General features: G+C 31.1%; 2 protein-coding genes and 1 long non-coding RNA gene across 5 annotated transcripts; all 3 read left to right on the forward strand.

Moving 5' to 3' along the window:
- The first annotated feature begins 414 nt into the window (after positions 1-414).
- LOC107416633 (photosystem II repair protein PSB27-H1, chloroplastic) lies at positions 415-1418 on the forward strand. The gene has a single exon (XM_016025152.4). The coding sequence runs from the start codon at positions 536-538 to the stop codon at positions 1079-1081; it is 546 nt and encodes a 181-aa protein (XP_015880638.2). The 5' UTR covers positions 415-535; the 3' UTR covers positions 1082-1418.
- An 8858-nt stretch (positions 1419-10276) lies between these two features.
- LOC107416641 (uncharacterized) lies at positions 10277-14542 on the forward strand. Of its 3 annotated transcripts, none has more exons than XR_009638657.1 (7): positions 10277-11439; positions 11558-11778; positions 12203-12425; positions 13083-13168; positions 13497-13588; positions 13739-14057; positions 14268-14542. XR_009638657.1 is itself a non-coding variant. In XM_025072639.3 (7 exons), the coding sequence occupies exons 1-6, from the start codon at positions 11341-11343 to the stop codon at positions 13981-13983; spliced, it is 966 nt and encodes a 321-aa protein (XP_024928407.1). In that variant the 5' UTR covers positions 10277-11340; the 3' UTR covers positions 13984-13987; positions 14268-14542. The 3 variants fall into 3 exon arrangements, 2 of the variants coding, with proteins under 2 accessions (XP_024928407.1, XP_048327755.1); XM_025072639.3 differs by having other exon boundaries at positions 13739-13987; XM_048471798.2 differs by having other exon boundaries at positions 10277-10852; positions 10965-11439; positions 13739-14542.
- Positions 14543-17186: 2644 nt separating this feature from the next.
- LOC132803450 (uncharacterized) lies at positions 17187-18830 on the forward strand. The gene is made up of 2 exons (XR_009638709.1): positions 17187-18187; positions 18498-18830. It is a non-coding gene; the product is annotated as an uncharacterized LOC132803450 (long non-coding RNA).
- The last annotated feature ends 1063 nt before the right edge of the window (positions 18831-19893 follow it).

Consider the following 19893-nt stretch of genomic DNA (forward strand, 5'->3'; position numbering starts at 1 on the left):
TTTTATCCAAAATCAGAGAGTGTTTGGTTGAACAACATAATCTGTTGGATGCCGCCTACTAAAATTAAATTTTATATTTAAATACGAGCATAAACCCCATATACCCGTTGGAAATGGGGTCATAAACCCTTACCATGAGATGCTATCATAATGTGGTTATGATTTTTTTTTTTTTTTTTTTTTTTTAATTTTCGTTGGTAATGGTATTTTCCTTTCACCTTTTTTTATTTTTATTTTTTTATTTTTAATTTTTAATTTTTTTTAATTTTTTTACGTTAATCTCCGCTTCCCAAATTTTGCTTTCCCTGGTCCAAAAACCTCACTTACCTCAGGAGTTAGCAACATCAGCAGCAGATCTACAAATGAGATCTGATTGGACATTTTCTCATCCACAAAGAGCAAAAAACTAGATAAGGTGATAAGAAAAACGTGGCAAAGACCCAGTTACTCTCTCATTCCCTACAAACCCAAAATCTCTCTCCTTCCTCCATCTTCTCTCTTCTTCCAAATCTTTCAACACCCAAAACAAAAAGCCATGGCTTCACCAACGCTGCTCACTCCCACCTCTCAACCCAAACCACTCCCTCCTATCAAGCCCAAATCAACAACAACAACCTCCTCCACACTCACTGCCAAGTTATCAACCACCAGCGCCGGCACAACAACCGTTGCCCCACAATGCAGGCGCCGGCAATTGCTATCCCTTGTGGCTGTGACTCTTTCTCCATCATGGCTCTTTCCAATTAGGCCGGCAATGGCTGCATCCGACGAAGAGTATGTGAAAGAGTCAGAGGAAGTGATCAACAAGGTCAGAACCACCATTAAAATGGACAAGACCGATCCCAATGTGGCTAACGCCGTGGCTGAGCTCAGAGACACATCGAATTCTTGGGTCGCTAAGTATCGGAGAGAGAAAGCTTTGCTGGGCCGGGCTTCTTTCAGGGATATTTACTCGGCCCTCAATGCTGTTTCGGGCCATTATATCAGTTTTGGGCCTACGGCTCCCATACCAGCGAAGCGAAAGGCTCGGATCTTGGAAGAGGTAGACACTGCAGAAAAAGCCCTTGCAAGGGGTAGATAAAGAAAACCAAAAAAACAAAAAAAAAAAAATTAAGGAACACAAATTACCCAAGGGATGCAAAAATTTTCTCATTCTGTTTATGAGCTGCTTTTTTTTTTCCTTTTTTTCTTTTTTTTTTTTTTTAAATTTTAAACTAATTTAATATTTAATTTATATTATGTTGACTTTGAGGTCATAGCAGATTTTTAGTGATGAATTAGTGGGGGGTTTTTTTTCATTCTCATGAAAACCCTGCTTGAGTATGTGTATGAGAATTGAAAACCAGCTACTATGTATGTATTATATGCATATTCTCAAATTATAATACATATTACTGCATATCTCTCTGCATTGTTAACTATTGATTTCATGACTTTTTTCTTTTTAAATTACTTTTCGAACAGTTTAAGAAGAATAATAATCCATAAATCTTATCTCTATGTATTTATGTTATCTTGAAGCATGATTTGAGGTAGCTTTACGTCTTATCCAAAATAATAAAAAAGAAATTAGATACACGATTTTTATTTTCCTCATATATACATTAAAAGATTTGACATATATGCGTGATCTCACCATGTATAAATAGAAGTGGAAAAAGAGAAGAAACAATTCCTATAAAAAGAGAAAAACCCAAAAATTCAATGTCGTGTAGAAAGAGGTAATTGATTGGCATCTTCATTATTAAATTATATATATATATATATATATATTGCACAGAGATCGGTTTGCATATGCATCTTATTTCTAATTCTGACAGAGAATTGATTTCCTACAAATAAGCCTTTTCTTTTGGGTACTTGACAACATAAAAAGTCAACTAGAAGGGTGTTTTATGTTTTCTGGTAATCAAGGTAATGGATAGTGGCTTTGATGACTCTATATATCAACATTCAACAATTAGATAGCTTAAGATTTGAGCAAATCACGTTGGATAAACATGGGCCAAATTGATCAGTGATCTTGATAATGTCGGTAAAGTTTTTCAAATAATTTTTGGTGGAAATTATGATACAATATTACACTACCAAGTTGTGGAAAGAAAATGATAGAGATATATGGTTGGTGCATTTTTTTCTACCTTAAAACCTGACAGAGATAATTACACAAAACAATTACGTGGGCATGTAGAATTTCACATGATGATAACCTTTGATTGACTTGTATGCATGAGCTCATCATATATAAAATTTGTCAACATTCTCATCTTCAAATAATGTTATTGATTCTCTTTTTTCTTCTTTGTTACTTAAGCCACTAATTACGTTAAATTCTTATAAAAAAATAACAGAAAGTAATATTTTTTGTAATTATATGCCCCAAAAAAAAAAAAAAATTCAAACTTCACAAGTCAATATTCTCGTTATGCTCTGGGCCTTTGCCTCAAAGTTGTTGGGCCACATAGCTGTGGTCAGAGAATGTTGTGGCTGCTGCTGACCCATTTCATAATATACAATTATGCATTGCTTGATTTTGCTCTTCTTTCCTCTTGACACAAACAATTCCAAGACTTGGTTATTGTATTTTTTTTTTTAATTTTTTCCTCAAAATTATATTATGGATTTGGCAATTCTAAAAGCTTGTAAACAAATTTTACTTTTTCTCCAAGTGGCGTTTTGGTAATCCTCCTGTATTGACATGAAGAAGAAATTAAGAAAACTTGTTCAAAGGGTCATATATTATGTATAATCTTCTGAATCCTTGTCCAATGGTTATGTTTACTTTCTTTTTCCTTCATCTATTTTTTATTCAAATTTTGTACTCCCATTAATTGCGGAATTAAAGTAGATATATTCCGGTTGAATTATCTTTGAAAAAGTCCTGATGGAATTCGAATCCGGACTTGGAGGAATTGACAGAAGAAGACTGAACGTGAAAGAAAACATATGAATTAAACAAAAAAAAAAAAAGAAGGTTTTTTTTTAGAATATACTGAAACCTTACGCTACAAGCATATATTCTTAAAAAGACAAGGAAGGCAAAAATTTTCTTAGACCAAATAAACCAATCAAAGGCACCACGATTTAATTAAACAATTTTACATTTTCTACAGCAATCTTTATATTTGCATCAAAATCTAATAACTTTTCTAAATTCATTGTTTCCATCACCGAATTCCAGAGTCATACACATTAGGCACTTTGAGAAATGATAGCTAGATATAGGTTTTTTTCTTGGAAAATGTAGAAAAATTGTATGAAACCATAATTGGGCTTTTTGATTTATATGTTGGGGGAATGCATAAAGGTCAAAGACAAAGCTAAAGTGGATTTGGTTATTGGTAAGCTCAAAACAGCCAAATACGGACAACCGCTGTTTTATTCTAATGTAGTGGTATTATTGGTAATTTCCACTTCTTGGGGTATTTTTAATATTGTGGCATCATTATGTATGGGCTTTTGCATCCATAAATAAGGAATTGTATAACAAACATTTGCCCCTAAAATAAAACAAAAGAAAAAAAGAAAGAAAAGGGAATTCTATAGCAAACATTTACCAAAATAAAAAAAGGAATTGTATAGCAGCCACGCATATTTTACTTTTGTTATGCAATGAAGGAATTGTACAGCAGACATGCATGCATATGTTATTTTTGTATGCAATGAATGGCTGTTTTCTAGGAAGCCCATTTGTCTTACTTTTTTTCCAAGGAATGTCAACTAAAAAATTTGATATACAAGGTCATATAGGTTAATAGCTTTTTTTTTAATTATTATTATTTAATTTTTAAATAAAAAAACTTAAACAAATTTTGTTTACCGGCCATATACACATTGATAATTTATTGGGACGATATTATTAAATTGCTTAAACTAAAGCCCAAATAAAATTGAAAAAGAAGTGAATATTATATTCATTTTTGATAAATTTGTTTGGATATTGGATAACATTAATTAATCTATATAATAATCATGTCAAACTAGTTAACATATGCTACAATATCATTAATATTATTATGTTTTTTTTTTTTTTTTATCATATATGCGACTTATTTAATAGTATATATATTTTAAGTTTCATTGATACAGCAGCACTTGTTTTCTTAGATCTTATTGCCATCCCCTTGTTTGATAGTGTTTATGTTTAAAATTAGCATATAGTACTCATTTACCATTCATGTATGCTAATTCTCACTTAAAAAAAAAAAGGTCAACTGGTTCCACTTAGTTGGCGGTTGTGGGAATATGGAATCTATAAGTTTGTGCATCCATAAAGTACGGAATAAATATTATAAAGCTTGTTTTCCCATCACAGCTTAGGGCCTTAGCTCCCAAAAAAAAAAAAAAAAAGCTTAGAGCGTTAGAATATTATGTTTTTTGCGTTATTATTATTATTATTATTTGCTTCTTCTTCTTTTTTCAATTACTATTTGGTTAATATATTAGTTTGGTGATTTAGGAAGATATTTATTTAGAAAATATGAGTCAAGCAATGAATGGGTTGAAATAAACTTTCTTGTTCGTCCACTCTGCTGGCTACAAATTTGGTTTAGTGTCAAAATCCAATTAAGGGTTGAATTTTGTGCATAGAAACCTATTCCCCAAATGGTGCATCTTTCTCTATCTTTAATATTTTAGGCCAATTACCCGAAAGAAGACCCAAAAACTAAGAGGAAAAAAACAAATACAAATTTTTTTTATTTTATTTTTTTGGGTAAAACAAACACAAGAAACTTCAACCCCAAAAAGAAAACCTTAATGATTAAGGGGCTTATAATAAATTTCCAATAGACACTCTTTTGCGACACTAAAAGCAACGAAGATAAAGTGGTGTTTACTCGCTTGTGGGGGTTGGCTTTCCAACAAGAAACTGTTGCACAGTTTGATTGAAGATTGGATTTTTTGTTTTTTTAACTCCCAAAATCCCCACCGACCGCTTGCTTTGTGTCTCTAATTTAAATGCTGCAAAAGAGACATTTTATCTTACTTGTTTTTTTTTTTTTTTTTTTTTGGGCCCATTCTTTAATTTATTAATTTATAAATATAATGTTATTCCATTTTTTCAAAGTTTTTTCCTCCATTGATGATGGACCGACTCAGCTGGTCTGAAATTTGACTTTGAGTCAGTACAGAGGGAAGTATGATGCAACATGGCAAGTGGACAGTGGGGGCACCATTATTATTATTATCAAACCCCTTTTTTTTTTTTTCTATAAATATTATTGGTGGTGATTTGTGGATCCATCTGTTTCAGATTTCATGTTCTGCGTCTGCCTATAATGCAATGAAAAGAGAGATGATTTAAAAGCTTTGAAAATTGCTGTCTCCTAGACTCCTGGTACTATTCATTTTCTTTTTCCTAACAGGAGGAAAACCAATATATATATTTTTTTAATTCTGCTTTTGACTCTTATATATATATATATATATATATATTTTTTTTTTTTTTCTTTTTAAGTTTTGTCATTACGATTTTTTTTTCACAGTACAATTTTGTAAAGTTTTTTCGACCTCAACATCAGAGTGGGATCGTGTTAGCCAAAAAAAAAAAATTCAGAGGGGGGATTGAAATTCTAATTTGTTAGATTAAGCAGTAGTCAGCCTTATTTGCTGCTTAATTTAATGAGAATACAAAAACCATAGTATAAGGACCAATTTCATACAGGACATCTAAATTGAATTTTAGAGCTTTTTTAAAATTTCTTTAATAAAAATAATGCTAAACAATGGAAACCAATCAACTGATATATGACACAATATTGACACATAAATAATTGGTTCCCTGTGATCAAATTAACAAAATGTTATCAATGTCTATTCAAAGAAAAAAAAAGAAAAAGAAAAAAAGATACCAATATCTTTTCCAATGTAGGTTTGTACGTAAAAACTAAACAAAATGTCCTTAAAATCCTTTCCAACTGCAATGTGAAAGTCTGTTGTTTTTTTCAAACAATTCGGCAAATACATAAAGCAATGGAAGGCGGTTCAATTATGGACGTGGGGTAGAGTTAATGTTATCCTTTTTCATTGATTATTGCAATGCGGGTGCAGAATTTAGGTGGATTTATATGTGAAACCATATATGTAAGGGCATAGATAGACCTTGTAAAAAAAATATAATTAATCGAATTGACAAATTCTATATTTGTTTATTTATTTATTTATTTTTTCAGATTTGAACATGTGACAAATTAATAAAGCCTTTAATTATTAAAAAGAAAAAAACAAAAAAGATGAACCCTCTGGAGTAGCAGAGCTTTTTGAATAAAAAAAATAAAAAATAAAATAAAAAAAGAATAAAAAGAATCTGTCTACTGTGTACTTAAGGTCTCTCCCTTTCTCCCAAGATACCACTGTAAATGGTAATCCGATCCTATGGCATTTACATCTCACATTGGCATTATCTAAATATTTACTGAAGTTTTCTACTTGACAATATCACCCATCATATACAGAGCACCCACCCTAAATAATACATACATATGCTGATAGGTACCTATTATTAATGGTCGTATGTGGTTATGGGACATCATATGCTACCTGATTATTATTTTTATTATTATCTTTTTTGAGCAAGATATGTTGTATGATTATGCCAATTAGATAACAATTATATATATAATTACATGTAATTGGAAATTAGCCATTTCCTCGACGACAATTTCCAACATGCATTTCTATATATATATAGTTTTCCAAAATATATATATATATATAGAAATGCTTACCACAAAGATGGTCCTCGCCTTGTCCATTTTAAAAAAATTGTATATATATTATATGAACAGTTAAAGTATACGAACACCATTACGTGTCCACCTTTTATAAAATTTGAGGTTTTAGAAAAATTAAAAAAAAAAAAAACACTTTACTATAAATTTTGATATATTTGGAAGGCGCGTTTTTTGTTTTAATATAAATATTAAGAACATAATTTTCACTTTATGTTATATATACATTGAGGATAAAGAAATCAATAAAGGTTATTATCTAACTTCTCAATTTGCATTGAAAACCTATTAATATGTAATTTTTTTTTTAATTTTAAATCATTATTGCAAGTGAGATTTTAAACACTTGAAATGTTAGCTAACTTGTTTCCATATGCCACAGAAGAGTCCATATTCATGTAGCAACCTCACTGCCGCTTTCCTGAATCATACATTTTACAAAAGCTTTAGAAATACAACCAGGGTCAATAACACCACCAAAACACTGATTAGTGCCCATTGACCAACAATATGAGGAAGCCTTGTTAGAATTTCTTGGAGTACCAGAAAAACAGACATTAGCAAACAAAGGATATATCAAAAATATTTCTAATAAGATATTCAGTAGTTTTCCACCCGTTTGTAGCTTATAATTTACTCCTATATATACCATGTTATCGTTATAAGAAAATCAAGCTCCAAAGTACTATTTGCAAAATAAAATAAAATAAAAAAAGCTCCAAAGTGCTAGGCTTTGAGCAGCAAATAAATTTTCATACGGGACGAGTTACAAAGCAGAACTTGAAGTATTTTATTAAAAAAATAAAGAAAAAAAGAGCTCGGAGTAGTTTAGAACAATTGGGTATCCAGTTAAAGAAAATGTGCTTGTTTTTTTTTTTTTTTTTTTTTTTTTTTTTTTTTTTTTATAGATATTTGTTTTATAATTAGAAATTGACCATGGGTATTTTAAAAGATAAAATAAAATAACATAAAATCAAAATGGCATTCTTGGCAATGCGTGGCAAGAAAGGCACTAAATATCAATATTTAACAGCGACCCAGTTCAAATCCTGCATCCCAAATTATAAATAAATAAATAAAAGTTTTTTTGCGTGGTCGATTTTAACAATGTTGTTGAAAGCCCTATTTTTAGTAACCTATTCAATATTTACCACAACCACTAAAACGGCTATTTCAAATCAGTTTTCAGTCCCCACAAAAAAAGAAGAAGAAGTATTAGTTTGTTTTTTGTGTGTATTATTTTTCTCTTTTCTTTTTTCGTTTTTTTCTTTCAAGAATCAGTTTATTGTTCTTTCGAAAAAAATAATACTTTTGGTACATTATAACTCTACAATATTAAAAATAAAGCTCTTATGGCCATGAGTCACTATATATATTTATCCAAATTTAGAATATATCTAATAGGTATTAAATGCCAAGTCTTTTTTTTTTTTTTTTCTGAAAATGCCAAGCCATGTAAATTTGAAGTTTTCTTTTTTTTTTAAAAAAAAAAGAAAAAGAAAAAGAAAAAAACAAATTGCTAAAATAATAATAAGAAAAGGACATGTAACGTTGTGGAACATGTGTGCAAAATAGCAAGCCACAAAAAAAAATTTCTATAAAACAAAATTTAAAAGTAAAAATAAAAAAATTTATGTGAGAAAAAACAATGAGTCTCAATCTTTTTATACATTTCTTTGTTTGTAATTTTGGATGGATATGATATCTCTATCACATATATTACCAAAAAAAAGAAAAAAAATAAAACTAAAAATCAGACTTTATAACACACAAAAACCAGCAAGCAAGAGGTCAAAATAGGTGGTCCATATTTACAAATTCAATTCAGTACCACAATTGAAAATGTTTGTTCATCATCTTAACCATCAAATGCCATACCGTCCTGGATTATCTACGTGTTACTATCCCAATCCAAGCTGATCCAAATCTAATATAATCTATCTTCTTCTCCAATCCAGTAGTCTACGTATCACTCTCAGACTCTGTCAAAGCTATTATTATTATATACCTGTAAATATGAAAAGCAAAGCAAAGGTCGAAGACAAATTTACACACATCTTACGTTGTCGTATTTTACTTATATTGTAATAGTGTTGCCATTGTTACGTTCACGCGGTTGTGCTAAATTCCAAGCTTTCCTTCATCTCACAACAACAAGAATGTTCAAACAAAGAGACTTTATAATGGTATTTTTTAGTTAGTCAAAATTTAAAAAAAAAAAAAAAGATTGAACGGATTTTTGTTTTAATTTGTTAAAAATTGAAATCACATGCATTTTGTTGTCAAAAAAAAAAAAAAAACAATAATAAGAAGAAGAATTTGATTTTGATGCTTTGAATTACTTTTTTTATTTTTAAGTCATTGAAAAGTATTAATTACTTGATAGTTTGGTTCATAAAGAATTGTTAAATATATTCTATAGAAAAAATAAAAATTAAAAGGAAAACCATCTCCAATATTGTTACTAAATTTTTAATTACTTACTCAACAAGGAAGATAAATAGAGGTGAGTCATAATAGAACAAAGAATTTATTATAACTTTTTGAAATATATGAAGTAGAAATCAATAAATTGTAAAAAAAATGATTATATACGAACAATAGCTTAGGAAAATAAATTGATTAAAACAATTGAACAATTTTCTTTTTTTATTTTCATTATATTTTTTATTATGTGAAAACAGAAAAGAATATCCATTAACGATGTATCAAGGGGCTAAGGGTGAGAAATTTTTTAATCTGAGTTAATGATAAGTTATTAATATGAGAAAGAAGTCATTTAACGTCGACGTTCTAAAGTCATTTTTGTTTAGTACGTAGTCGCATATACTAATACGCTAATTGCTTATTTAGTTGCCAAAGAATACCTTTATAGTAAGTAATTTATAGTTTTACAATCCCTCATTACAAAAAATGTATGTACTTTTTTATTTTTTGATAGCAACATAATATGTATGTATTTTTTTTTATAGCAACGTATATAATATGTAGTGATTAAATAAACAAAAATATATATATATATATACAGTCCGTTTATAGTGTGGATGGTCCTCGTATAGATTATAATATTGGTGACGGTTTTTCATAATATTGGTGACGATTTTTTAAAAAAACCATCATTAATACTATAAAAAACTGTCATTAATACTACGATTCTTATACTGGATTATAGAATTTCCATATATATATATATATATATATATTTATTAAATAATAAATAAAAAGGCTATAGGCATTGATATTTATATAATTGAAAATATTTAATTGAGTAAAATCTCGATTGAAAATAAATTTATTAAGGTTTCGTACGCATCTTTGGGCAAGCAGCGGATCAAGTCCAGTTGAAAATAGTTTTTATTTTTTTTGTATTTTACAAAAAAGATATTACATAAAATAAATTTTTTTAATTAAATATAAAATTAAGGTTAGAAACAAAAAACAATGTGGAAAAAAGACATTGTACACGTTTCTTTCAAACACAGGGACCTTGAGAGAGACAGGTGAGTCTCATAAATGATAAATCTGGGACTCGGATGCCATAATTATTTGTTGGTATTTCAAATCTCTCCCCTTCTCGCTCTCCTTCTTTCACATACACATACACATCCTCTCTAATCTTCATTTTAGTAATTCGTTTTTTTAATTTTTTCTTTTTCTAGAACCAAAAGCTCTGTTACAATTGGATAAATTTTTGACATTTTCGTTTTTTTTCTCTCTCTGTCTCTCTATGTGTGTTTGTTTTGGTTCTGCTCTTATTTTCCGGGAAAGCTGAATCCTTTTTTACAAATTTCTGTTAGAAAACCGTCTCAGTTTTAGCGCTAACATCGTGAGTAACCCCAAGAACCATCAATCATTTCCGTTGAAAAACAGAGAAAAAATTTTATTTCTTGTTTCCCACTTGTCCCTCATTTTCATGGTCTTTTTTTTTTTTTTTTCTACTTTTAAAATTAAGTGGGTTTTTGGGTTTTCCTTAGTTTTTGCCTTGTTGGGTTTGATTTACCTTGACGGTTTAAACGTTGAATCACTCTGACCTCTCACAGAGAAGTGCGTTTCTTGAAAATAGAACAAAGCACAGAGAGAGAGAGAGAGAGAGAGAGAGTTCGGCTTGAGTTTCCTTTAAGGTTAGTGAAACAAAAAAAAAAAAAAAAAAAAAGAGAAGGTGAATTTTTTTGTTTAATAAAATCTCCTCTGTTTGTTTTTGAACGGAGAATTGGCCGGAATTTGAATACTCAGGTGTACGGAAAAGTGTTTGATTTTGACAACGTCCAACGAAGACTTTTTGTGGAAGAGAGAGAGAGAGAGAGAGAGTTTTTAAGCTCTGCGTGAATTTGCTGTCCGAACGTCAAAAAATAGAAGTCTCTGTAGACCCATTTAGCAATTTATTTCTTTTTTCTCTCTGTCAATCTATGTAAAAGGGATATCATATCCCGATAACCTCTCTCTTCTCTCTTTCTTCACCATTTTCTCTCTTTAACCTCTCTCTCTCTCTTTTCCTTTTTTTTCCTTTCTTTTTTTTTTTTTTCTTGGCTTCCTCTGTTTTCAGGGTTGGGTGAGAGAAAAACTCAATTTCCCTCCCTTCCCTTTCTCTTCCCCCCCTCTCTCTCTCTGTATGAAGAAAATGATTTACGATAAAGGATCAATGCAATCAAACCTTAGTTGTTTCCTCCATTGCACTACACCAGTTGTCCAATCCCAATTTCTTCCAAAGGTTTGTAAAATTTTCCTCCCACTTTCTCATTCTTTCTTGAAATTTTTTATTTTTTATTTTTTTATTTTTAATCTTTTCGATTTCTAATCCAATTTCTTTTGTGGGTTTGGTTTTTCAGAGTGAGATTAGGAATTTAAATCGTCTATGGCACCCATGGGAAAGAGAAAAAGTGGAGTTTTTCACATTGGGTGATCTCTGGAATTCCTATGACGAATGGAGCGCGTACGGTGCTGGTGTTCCGATTGCTTTGGACAACGGCGATACCCTTGTGCAATACTATGTGCCTTATCTCTCTGCTATTCAAATTTTCACAAGCAATTCCTTCGTAAACAGATTCAGGTAACCAAAAAAAAAAAAAAAAAAAAACTTTAGTTTTCCTTCGTTTCTGGGTTTTCATAATATCTGATGCTTAGTCAAATTGAACCCACAAAATGCTGGTATTTGATTGGGATGATTTATGGGTTAAATGGGGGGTTTTAATGTTTTGAAGAAAAGCCCATATGGGTAAATTGGGGTTTATTGTTTTCTAATGAATCAAAAACTCAAAACGTGTTCTGGGTAATTTGGGAAGTGTCATTGAATTATCGTTTTCCTCACATGAATTTTGCTTTGAATTATGCCACCAAAAAAAAAAAAAAAAAAAAGCCTGGAAATTTTGGTGTCGGTGTATTATTCATCTTCATACAGAGTATATGCAAATGGATAAAAGGAATGTGTATATGATATTTCACAATAATTAAAATAAAATAAAAACTTTTCTCAGGGAGGAGGCAGAGTCTGGTGATTGTGAGACAAGGGATTCTTTTAGTGACTCATGCAGCGATGACAGTGAGAGTGATAAATTATGGAGATGGGATGGCTGTTCTTCAGAGGAAGGAGGATTTGAGCAAGAAAACACCTGTCATCTGAATGATAGGTTGGGAAATCTATATTTTCAGTATTTTGAAAGATCAACTCCCTATGGAAGAGTTCCTTTAATGGATAAGGTACTATTTTTTATTTATTTTTTTACTTTTTTGTAAAATTTTTATATTCCCTCTTCTGCAAATTTACTTGGGTTTCGATTAGGTAGCTTTTTCGGTTATCTTTTTTTAATTTTTTTAATTTTTTTTTTTTTTCCTCCCCACCCCTCCCTTGATCAAGCTTGTTTATCTACTTTTGTTTCTATTCGTTTGCCTCTCAAACAAGACTGAATGATCATAACATAGGTGTAGTGGACAAAAAGACTTGTGGATTTGTTAGAATCATGAATTTCTTTTTCTCTGTTAAGCATCTTTTATAGATAAAATACTTTTTGACTTGTATCAAATTGTTTTATATCAATTTCCGATATTTGCTAAGAGATTGATACTCTTTTCTTTCTGTGTCTTTCTAGTACGTATAAACTTAAAAATGGATTTTATTCCCTTTTTTTTTTCTCCCCCCCTTATTATTTGTCATGAGCATATGTTCTGTTCTTTATTATTATTTGTCCTTTTTGACTTTTACTGTTGTTTTGGAGAAGTATGATTAGCATCAAAGATATGAGATTCTAATGTTTTTAGATATTTGGGGAGTGTTTTTGGTAATCAATTCCTGAGCTTCCTTTTCTTATAAAAGTATGTTTGATTGCATTGACACCTTGTTGGGTTCTTTGCTTTCAGATTAATGCATTAGCTCAAAGGTACCCTGGCTTGATGTCATTGAGAAGCGTTGATCTTTCACCAGCTAGCTGGATGGCTGTAGCTTGGTATCTCTCTCTCTCTTCTAATACATAAAATATATACACATATATACAGTAGTATAATATTCTCGAACAACTATGTGAAAGGGACAAATTATGTGGAACACACGCACATAAATGTGACATCCATGCTACACGCAAAGAAATATATAAACAGAAACACGCTAAAAGCATGAAACTGGTTTCGAGCATATGTTATTAGTGTTTCAATTTAGTACGGATTTTGTCAAACATTTTTGCTAGGCTTTGTAGAGTGTGATTACTAATTCTTTAGGAAAAAAAATTCATTAAGAAAGGGAGATTAATTTTTTTATTTGGGTCGAATTATGTTCAGGTACCCAATATATCACATTCCAATGGGAAGAACAATAAAGGACTTGTCCACTTGCTTTCTCACATATCACACTCTTTCATCTTCTTTCCAAGGTATTCCCTCTTACCCTTCCATTTTTCAAACTTTGTATTTTGGTTAGCTTTTTTATTATACGAATTCCATGAAAGTTACATTAGGAATTATATACGCTGCACAATGTGATTCATTTGTTTGTTTGTTTGTTTTGTACTCCAATGGTGTAGATATGGACCTTGAAGATGACTTGGAGGGTGCCGAAAGGAAACAACGAAAGGAAGGAGAAGGTATCTCGCTCCCTCCATTTGGATTGGCCACTTATAAGATGCAAGGAAATGTGTGGGTCTCGGGCAATTGTGGTCGGGACCAGGAAAGGCTGGTGTCGCTTTTGAGTGTGGCAGATTCATGGTTAAAGCAGCTTAGGGTCCAGCACCATGACTTCAATTACTTCACAGGGATTCGGCGTGGCTAGCTAGGTGGAGTCACCAAAACTTTAAAAAATTAAAAAAAAGAATTACTTCACAGGGATTCGGCGTGGCTAGCTAGGTGGAGTTACCAAAACTTGAAAAAAAAAAAAAAAAAAAAAGGAAAAAAAAAAAAAAAAAAACAAACAAATGAACGGGATTTGACGAAGTCCTCTCTGTTTTTTTTTTCCTTTTGGTTGTTAATGGTTTTGTAGCCTTGATGGGAGTCGTTTGGCCATGTGTGTGAGGAGTTTAAGTTGAATCTTTTTCTTCTTCTTGTTGTTGTTGCCAGGCTTCATGGAGACAGTGGCTATTTTAGGTTGCACCCGCCCCATATCATGACATTTTTTGATGGAGTGGCAATGTGTCAAAGCAGATCTTTACTTTGTAACCTTTTTTTCTTTTTTTTGGCTGCTGTTTTTTAAGCTGCAGTTAATGGGGGTTTTATTTGTAGGGAGACAGGAAGAGAGAGTTTGAAATGGATGTTATATATGTAAACTGCATGCATTATCTTGACCATTTTATGGAACCATGAGGGATGAGTGTAAATGCCCTTCCTTTCTTTTACCATTTCTTTTCAATCTCCATTTTTTTTTTGTTTGTTTATTTGTTTTCCTTTGGACCTGAAAACGAAACAATAATAATAATAATAAAGAAAAAGGATAATGTAAGAAAAGATATGGTATGGTAGTGGTAGGGTGGGGATTGTTGGGGTCCACAAGATAGAAGGAGATGCGAGCTGTTGAGCTTGCATCAATCGAATCTTGTCGTTTTGAGATAAGGAACAATAACAAATAGAGCTTTCTTATGATCTGTGTTTGACTCGTTAGTTCAAATAATCTATGACCAAACCATTCCACTTCTGTTTGTTTTTTTTTAGGTATTTTCACCTAATCTAAACTTGACTTGGTGAATTTCAATGTGCACCCACAGTATTAGTTTATTCCACGTTTAATATTTAGTGGATTGGTTTTTGCTAAATTAAGGAATCAAAAACTTGTTACAATGCCACCTATCACTCTATGGCACAGAATGTTTGGGTAAATGTAACAGCTAATGCAATACATTTTCACCCATTAATCTATTGTTACATTTATTGGTTATCCTGCTTTTGTTAAGGATGAGGGAATACGATAATGAAATTACAAACATTAGAAGGACAGGAAGTGGAAAGAAATATATATTTTTTTACCCATTCGTGTTTTTTCTTATTTGGTATTGAAAGTAAAAAATGGAAGTAAATATATCTATTTTTTTTATTTGAAATTATCTTATTATGCTCCTTCATTTTTGTGCTTACAAATCATCATTTTACTAACTTTGGATTAAATAGATAAGGGGATTTTTTTAAAGAATAAGAAAGGAAAAAAAAATCATTTTCTTCCTCTAATTCTTGAATTTTTAAGAAGATCCATTTCAAACCCATTTTTTATTCCCCTCCATACCCCAACTCATGCTAAACAATAAATTTTGTCTCATTCCTCAATCCTCTTCCTCCATTCTTTTATATTTTTTCTCATCCCATCATTTCCTCCTATTAAAGATACCCTTAACATCAATATCCTCATTAAATTAGTATCGTGAATCATTTAAACTCTATCATAGTAGTATTATTTATTTATTTATTTATTATTATTTTTTTTTTGGGGGTCATTGTTGGTTTTCATAATGCTTGTTTTGCCATCTAATTCACTAAACTACAAAACTAGAAAACTGACTAAATAAAGTAAAAGGAGATGATTTTCCGTCTTTCCCTCTCTTTGAAAGACCAAACTAGGGAAATTACCGAATAAAAACAAAGAAATTGAAAAAGATATATATTTTCTTTGGAGTGGGCAATTACAAACAAATAATATTCCTTGTTTTCCCTGAAGACACATTAAATCCATGTCTATTATTTTATTATTTTTGTTTTTTATTAAAAGTGAATAAACAAAGAAAATCTAATCAATCCCTTTAGGACAAATGACATGCTTTTCAATTTCCTATTAATTGTGATTTCCTCCTTAACATATCCATAGGAGAAAAATAAATCGTCCATTAGGAACTGCCTAGATAACAATCAATTAATTATTGTCGATAACTTTTTAAAGCATTTTTAATGGCTCTGTACATTAATTCTGTTCATTTAAAAATTCTTTTCCACATCAGATAAATAGATAGGGTTTTAAAAAAATCATCTCCAATAGTTCTATGCATTAGTTCTGTCAAGATTATATGCCAACAAAAGAAATTGAAGCTGTAAAGAACACTGCCTACTTTTAAAAACTCTGGTAGACAGGTTGAATCAGTATTTTATTTATTTTTATTGACTTTTGTTAAAAAAAAAAAAAAAAATTCTTGCGCGGGCTTTTGGTTTTTTTAATTAGATATAATTTTAAAATAAAAAAATAACATATTAGCATTTCATGACATTTTAAACAGAACTCATTATAGAGAAATTGTCCAAAGCATTATCTATTAAATAGAAAAAATGCCACATAAGTATGAACACTTTCCAAAATCAATGCCATATAGACTCCAATAGAAAGAATTATTGGAGATGCTATTAGATTCTAGGTGGATCAAACCATTTTTTTTTTGAAAAAAGATGGATCAAACTTGATGCTAAAATCCTTCTCTCCAATCAATCAAAAATAATAAGAAGAAAGTAAATTAAATAAAAAGAATATGATAAATCTCTTCCTTAGAAGAAGTAATTGACCAAGCAAATATTTTGCCTTGAATATTAAAATAACGTGACATTGTCTTTTATGATTAAATTTTAAAAAACCATTGTTTCCTGATCACATTCCCATACATCTAATATAAAAAGAATGGAAGGATTACTAATGCATGATAGCAATGTTACCTAAACTGCTGCAACACTTTTTTAGTTGTTAGCATTTTTAGACAACTCATATCAGTAGTTAAGAGATTTAGTGTTTGTATATATCTTGTACTATATACTTACATATATACTTATTTTGTACCTAACTTGTAAACTATATACACTCACTGTATGTTGCATTAAGAGAGTAATGAAAACCAATACTTTTTAACACAATTTCTACATGGTATCAGAATCTTCCTCACTCTAATGAGTTTTTTAATTTTATTTTATTTTATTTCTTCTCCTTCTTCTTCTTTTCTCTCTGAATTTATTCATATATATATATATATATATATATATAAAACAAAGAAAAATGAAAGGAAACAAATGGCATCCATATCCTCTTCTACTCCTTTGTCAAGTACTGGGATTATCGCTACTACTGATCCCACCTTCAATAATCAAACTCTGGTGGTCCTTAATGTTGCATCTTAGGCCCCACTTCGTATCACATCCACAAATTACTTTTCTTGGCGTGCTCAATGGAATGCACTTCTAGTTGCATATGATATATATGGTTATTTAAATGGTAGTTTGCCATGTCCTTCTCCTCTCCTCACAGTGTCATCTTCTGATTTCAATTCTTAAACACTTCTAGCATATATCTTCTAGAATCGCCAAGACAAGTTCATTCTTAATGCTCTCCTCGTTTCCATTTCCATTGATGTCTCTCATTTTGTCTCCACTGCCAAAACTTCATATGAAGTTTGGAACAAACTCTCCAAAATATGTGCTAAACCTTCCACATCACACATTCTTCATCTATGGAAAAAATTGATTCGAACACAAGGGTCTCATACTGTTTAAGATTATCTTCTGACTTCAACACAACATTTCTTGAGGATGATCTCATTTTGTATATTGTTAATGGGTTGTCTTCAGCACTCAAAGACGTTTCTATCACCATTCGAACAAGGAATGATTTCATCTCTTTTGAGGATCTTCATGAATAGCTAGTTGAGCATAGATCTTATCTCAAACGAATTGACTCTCAGTCTAAAAATCAAGTTGTCACTGCTCATCTGGCAAACAAATCTCTATTAAAGCCTAACTATGCTTCCCGCAGAAACTCCTATAGATCCAATTCATCTTCTCCTCAACAATTGTTCTCTCTATCCAGTGGGTCTTGTTATAGTACTCCTACAAGATCAAGTGCATACAAAGGAAAATGCCAACTATGTGATTAACAAAGGCCTTCAGCTAAGTTTTGTCCTTCCTTAAAGGAACAATGGACATAACTCCTCAAAGATCATTTCACACACGTGGGCTAGCACCAACACCTCAAGCTTTTCATTCAACTTCCACACAACAAGGCAATTCATTGACTACCAGGATTCTTGGTCTGTCTCCTACCTCTACTAATTAATTAGCTCATGGATTCAGGTGCTTTGCACGAAATTGCTAATAACTTACACAACCTTTCTTCACACTCAAATTATGATGGCACTAATGAAATTGTGGTTGGCAATAGTAACACGCTTCCAATCACTCACATAAGTTCCACTACATTAACCTCTCCTTCTAAGTCTTTCATTCTCAACAATGTTTTCTGTGTTCCTAGTATGATCAAAAACTTACTTTCAGTTTCAAAATTTTGTGAAACCAATAATGTCTCCATTGAATTTTTTTCCTGATTATTTCTTGGTTAAGGACTTGCAAACAGGCTTGATTCTTCTCAAAGGTCTACATAAAGGAGGAACATATGAATGGCCATCTGTCACCCAGAAACAAGAATCTTATCAATCCATTCATGCTCTTACTAGCTTAAAAAGCAATTCTTTAAGAATGGCATCAACGTCTAGGTCATCCTTCTAATTGTATAATTTGCACAACAATTTCAGCTTCTTCTTTTCCAGTTTCTTCTAGTCAAAATTTTCATTGTTCATCTTGCAAATGTAATAAGATGCACAAACTTCAATTTGATATCTCATCAATGTATAGTTCTCAGCCTTTGCAATTTATTTATTCTGATGTTTGAGGTCCTACTACAGTTATTTATATTGATGGTTTTAGATACAATGTTCTGTTCATTGGTCATTTTTTTTTATAAAATATATATGGTTTTTTTCAATAAGAACTAAAGATGAAGTTCATTATATTTTCATACAATTTAAAGCTGTTGTTGAGAATTTTTTTCAAAAACCAATAATATCTTTTTACTTTGACAATGGAGGGCATTTCACAAATCAAAACCATTTTTTCAAAAACATGGCATTACACATTTTCTCACTCCACTGTACACAGTGGTTATGTCGAACGATGACACCACCATATTAGGGGAATTGGTCTCATACTGTTATATCAAGCAAATTTATAACCACTTTTCTGGACATATGCTTTTAAACAATTGTTTACTTAATTAACCACATGCCTACTCCCCTGTTAAACATGTTTCCTTTGCAAAAACTATTTGGTAAACATCCAAATTACAATCACCTCAAAACTTTTGGATTTTTATGTTTCCTTTGGATAAAACCATATGTCTATTACAAGTTAGAGTCTTATTCAATTTTATGCATCTTCTTAGGATATCTTCAAAATTAAAATTGTTATATTTGCTTTGATCCTATCACATCTAAATTTTTTTGAACTCGACATGTCAAATTCATAGAATATGTGTTTTCTTATAGAACTCTCTCCAAATCACACTCTAAGTCTACCTTTTCCACCGAGACACCACTCTCCTCTTCTGCTGGTTGCACACACACACATTCCTTCCTTTCCTTCTCAAACTTGGTTAGACTCTTTTATCTCTTCCACAATTCTTATCCACTGATCACTTTTCAACCTCTACAATGCCACCTTTGGCCCCACTACCTCACCAGCTAATCACAACTCCTTCTTTAGCAACATGTTCTAATTCAACCTAACAACCTCAATTGGATAGCTCTCATATTGTGTCATCATGTGGACAACTAGAGAATAACTCTTTCTTAAGTAAGTCTTCTACTTCTCACTCTGAACCTCCAGCACATCAGCATCCAATGAGAGCTGGTCCATGAATTTGATTTTTAAGCTAAAAAAACTATTTAACGAGTTTTTTGGG

Source organism: Ziziphus jujuba, chromosome 4, assembly GCF_031755915.1.
Source record: "Ziziphus jujuba cultivar Dongzao chromosome 4, ASM3175591v1".
Lineage (NCBI taxonomy): Eukaryota > Viridiplantae > Streptophyta > Magnoliopsida > Rosales > Rhamnaceae > Ziziphus > Ziziphus jujuba.

Excerpts from the sequence above, each read along its gene's own strand:
- LOC107416633 (XM_016025152.4), top strand. The coding sequence starts at position 536 with ATGGCTTCACCAACGCTGCTCACTCCCACCTCTCAACCCAAACCACTC.
- LOC107416641 (XM_025072639.3), top strand. The coding sequence starts at position 11,341 with ATGAAGAAAATGATTTACGATAAAGGATCAATGCAATCAAACCTTAGT. Across the intron at positions 11,779-12,202 it reads TCCTTCGTAAACAGATTCAG|GGAGGAGGCAGAGTCTGGTG; the intron begins GTAACCAAAAAA and ends AACTTTTCTCAG. Across the intron at positions 13,169-13,496 it reads AGCTGGATGGCTGTAGCTTG|GTACCCAATATATCACATTC; the intron begins GTATCTCTCTCT and ends AATTATGTTCAG.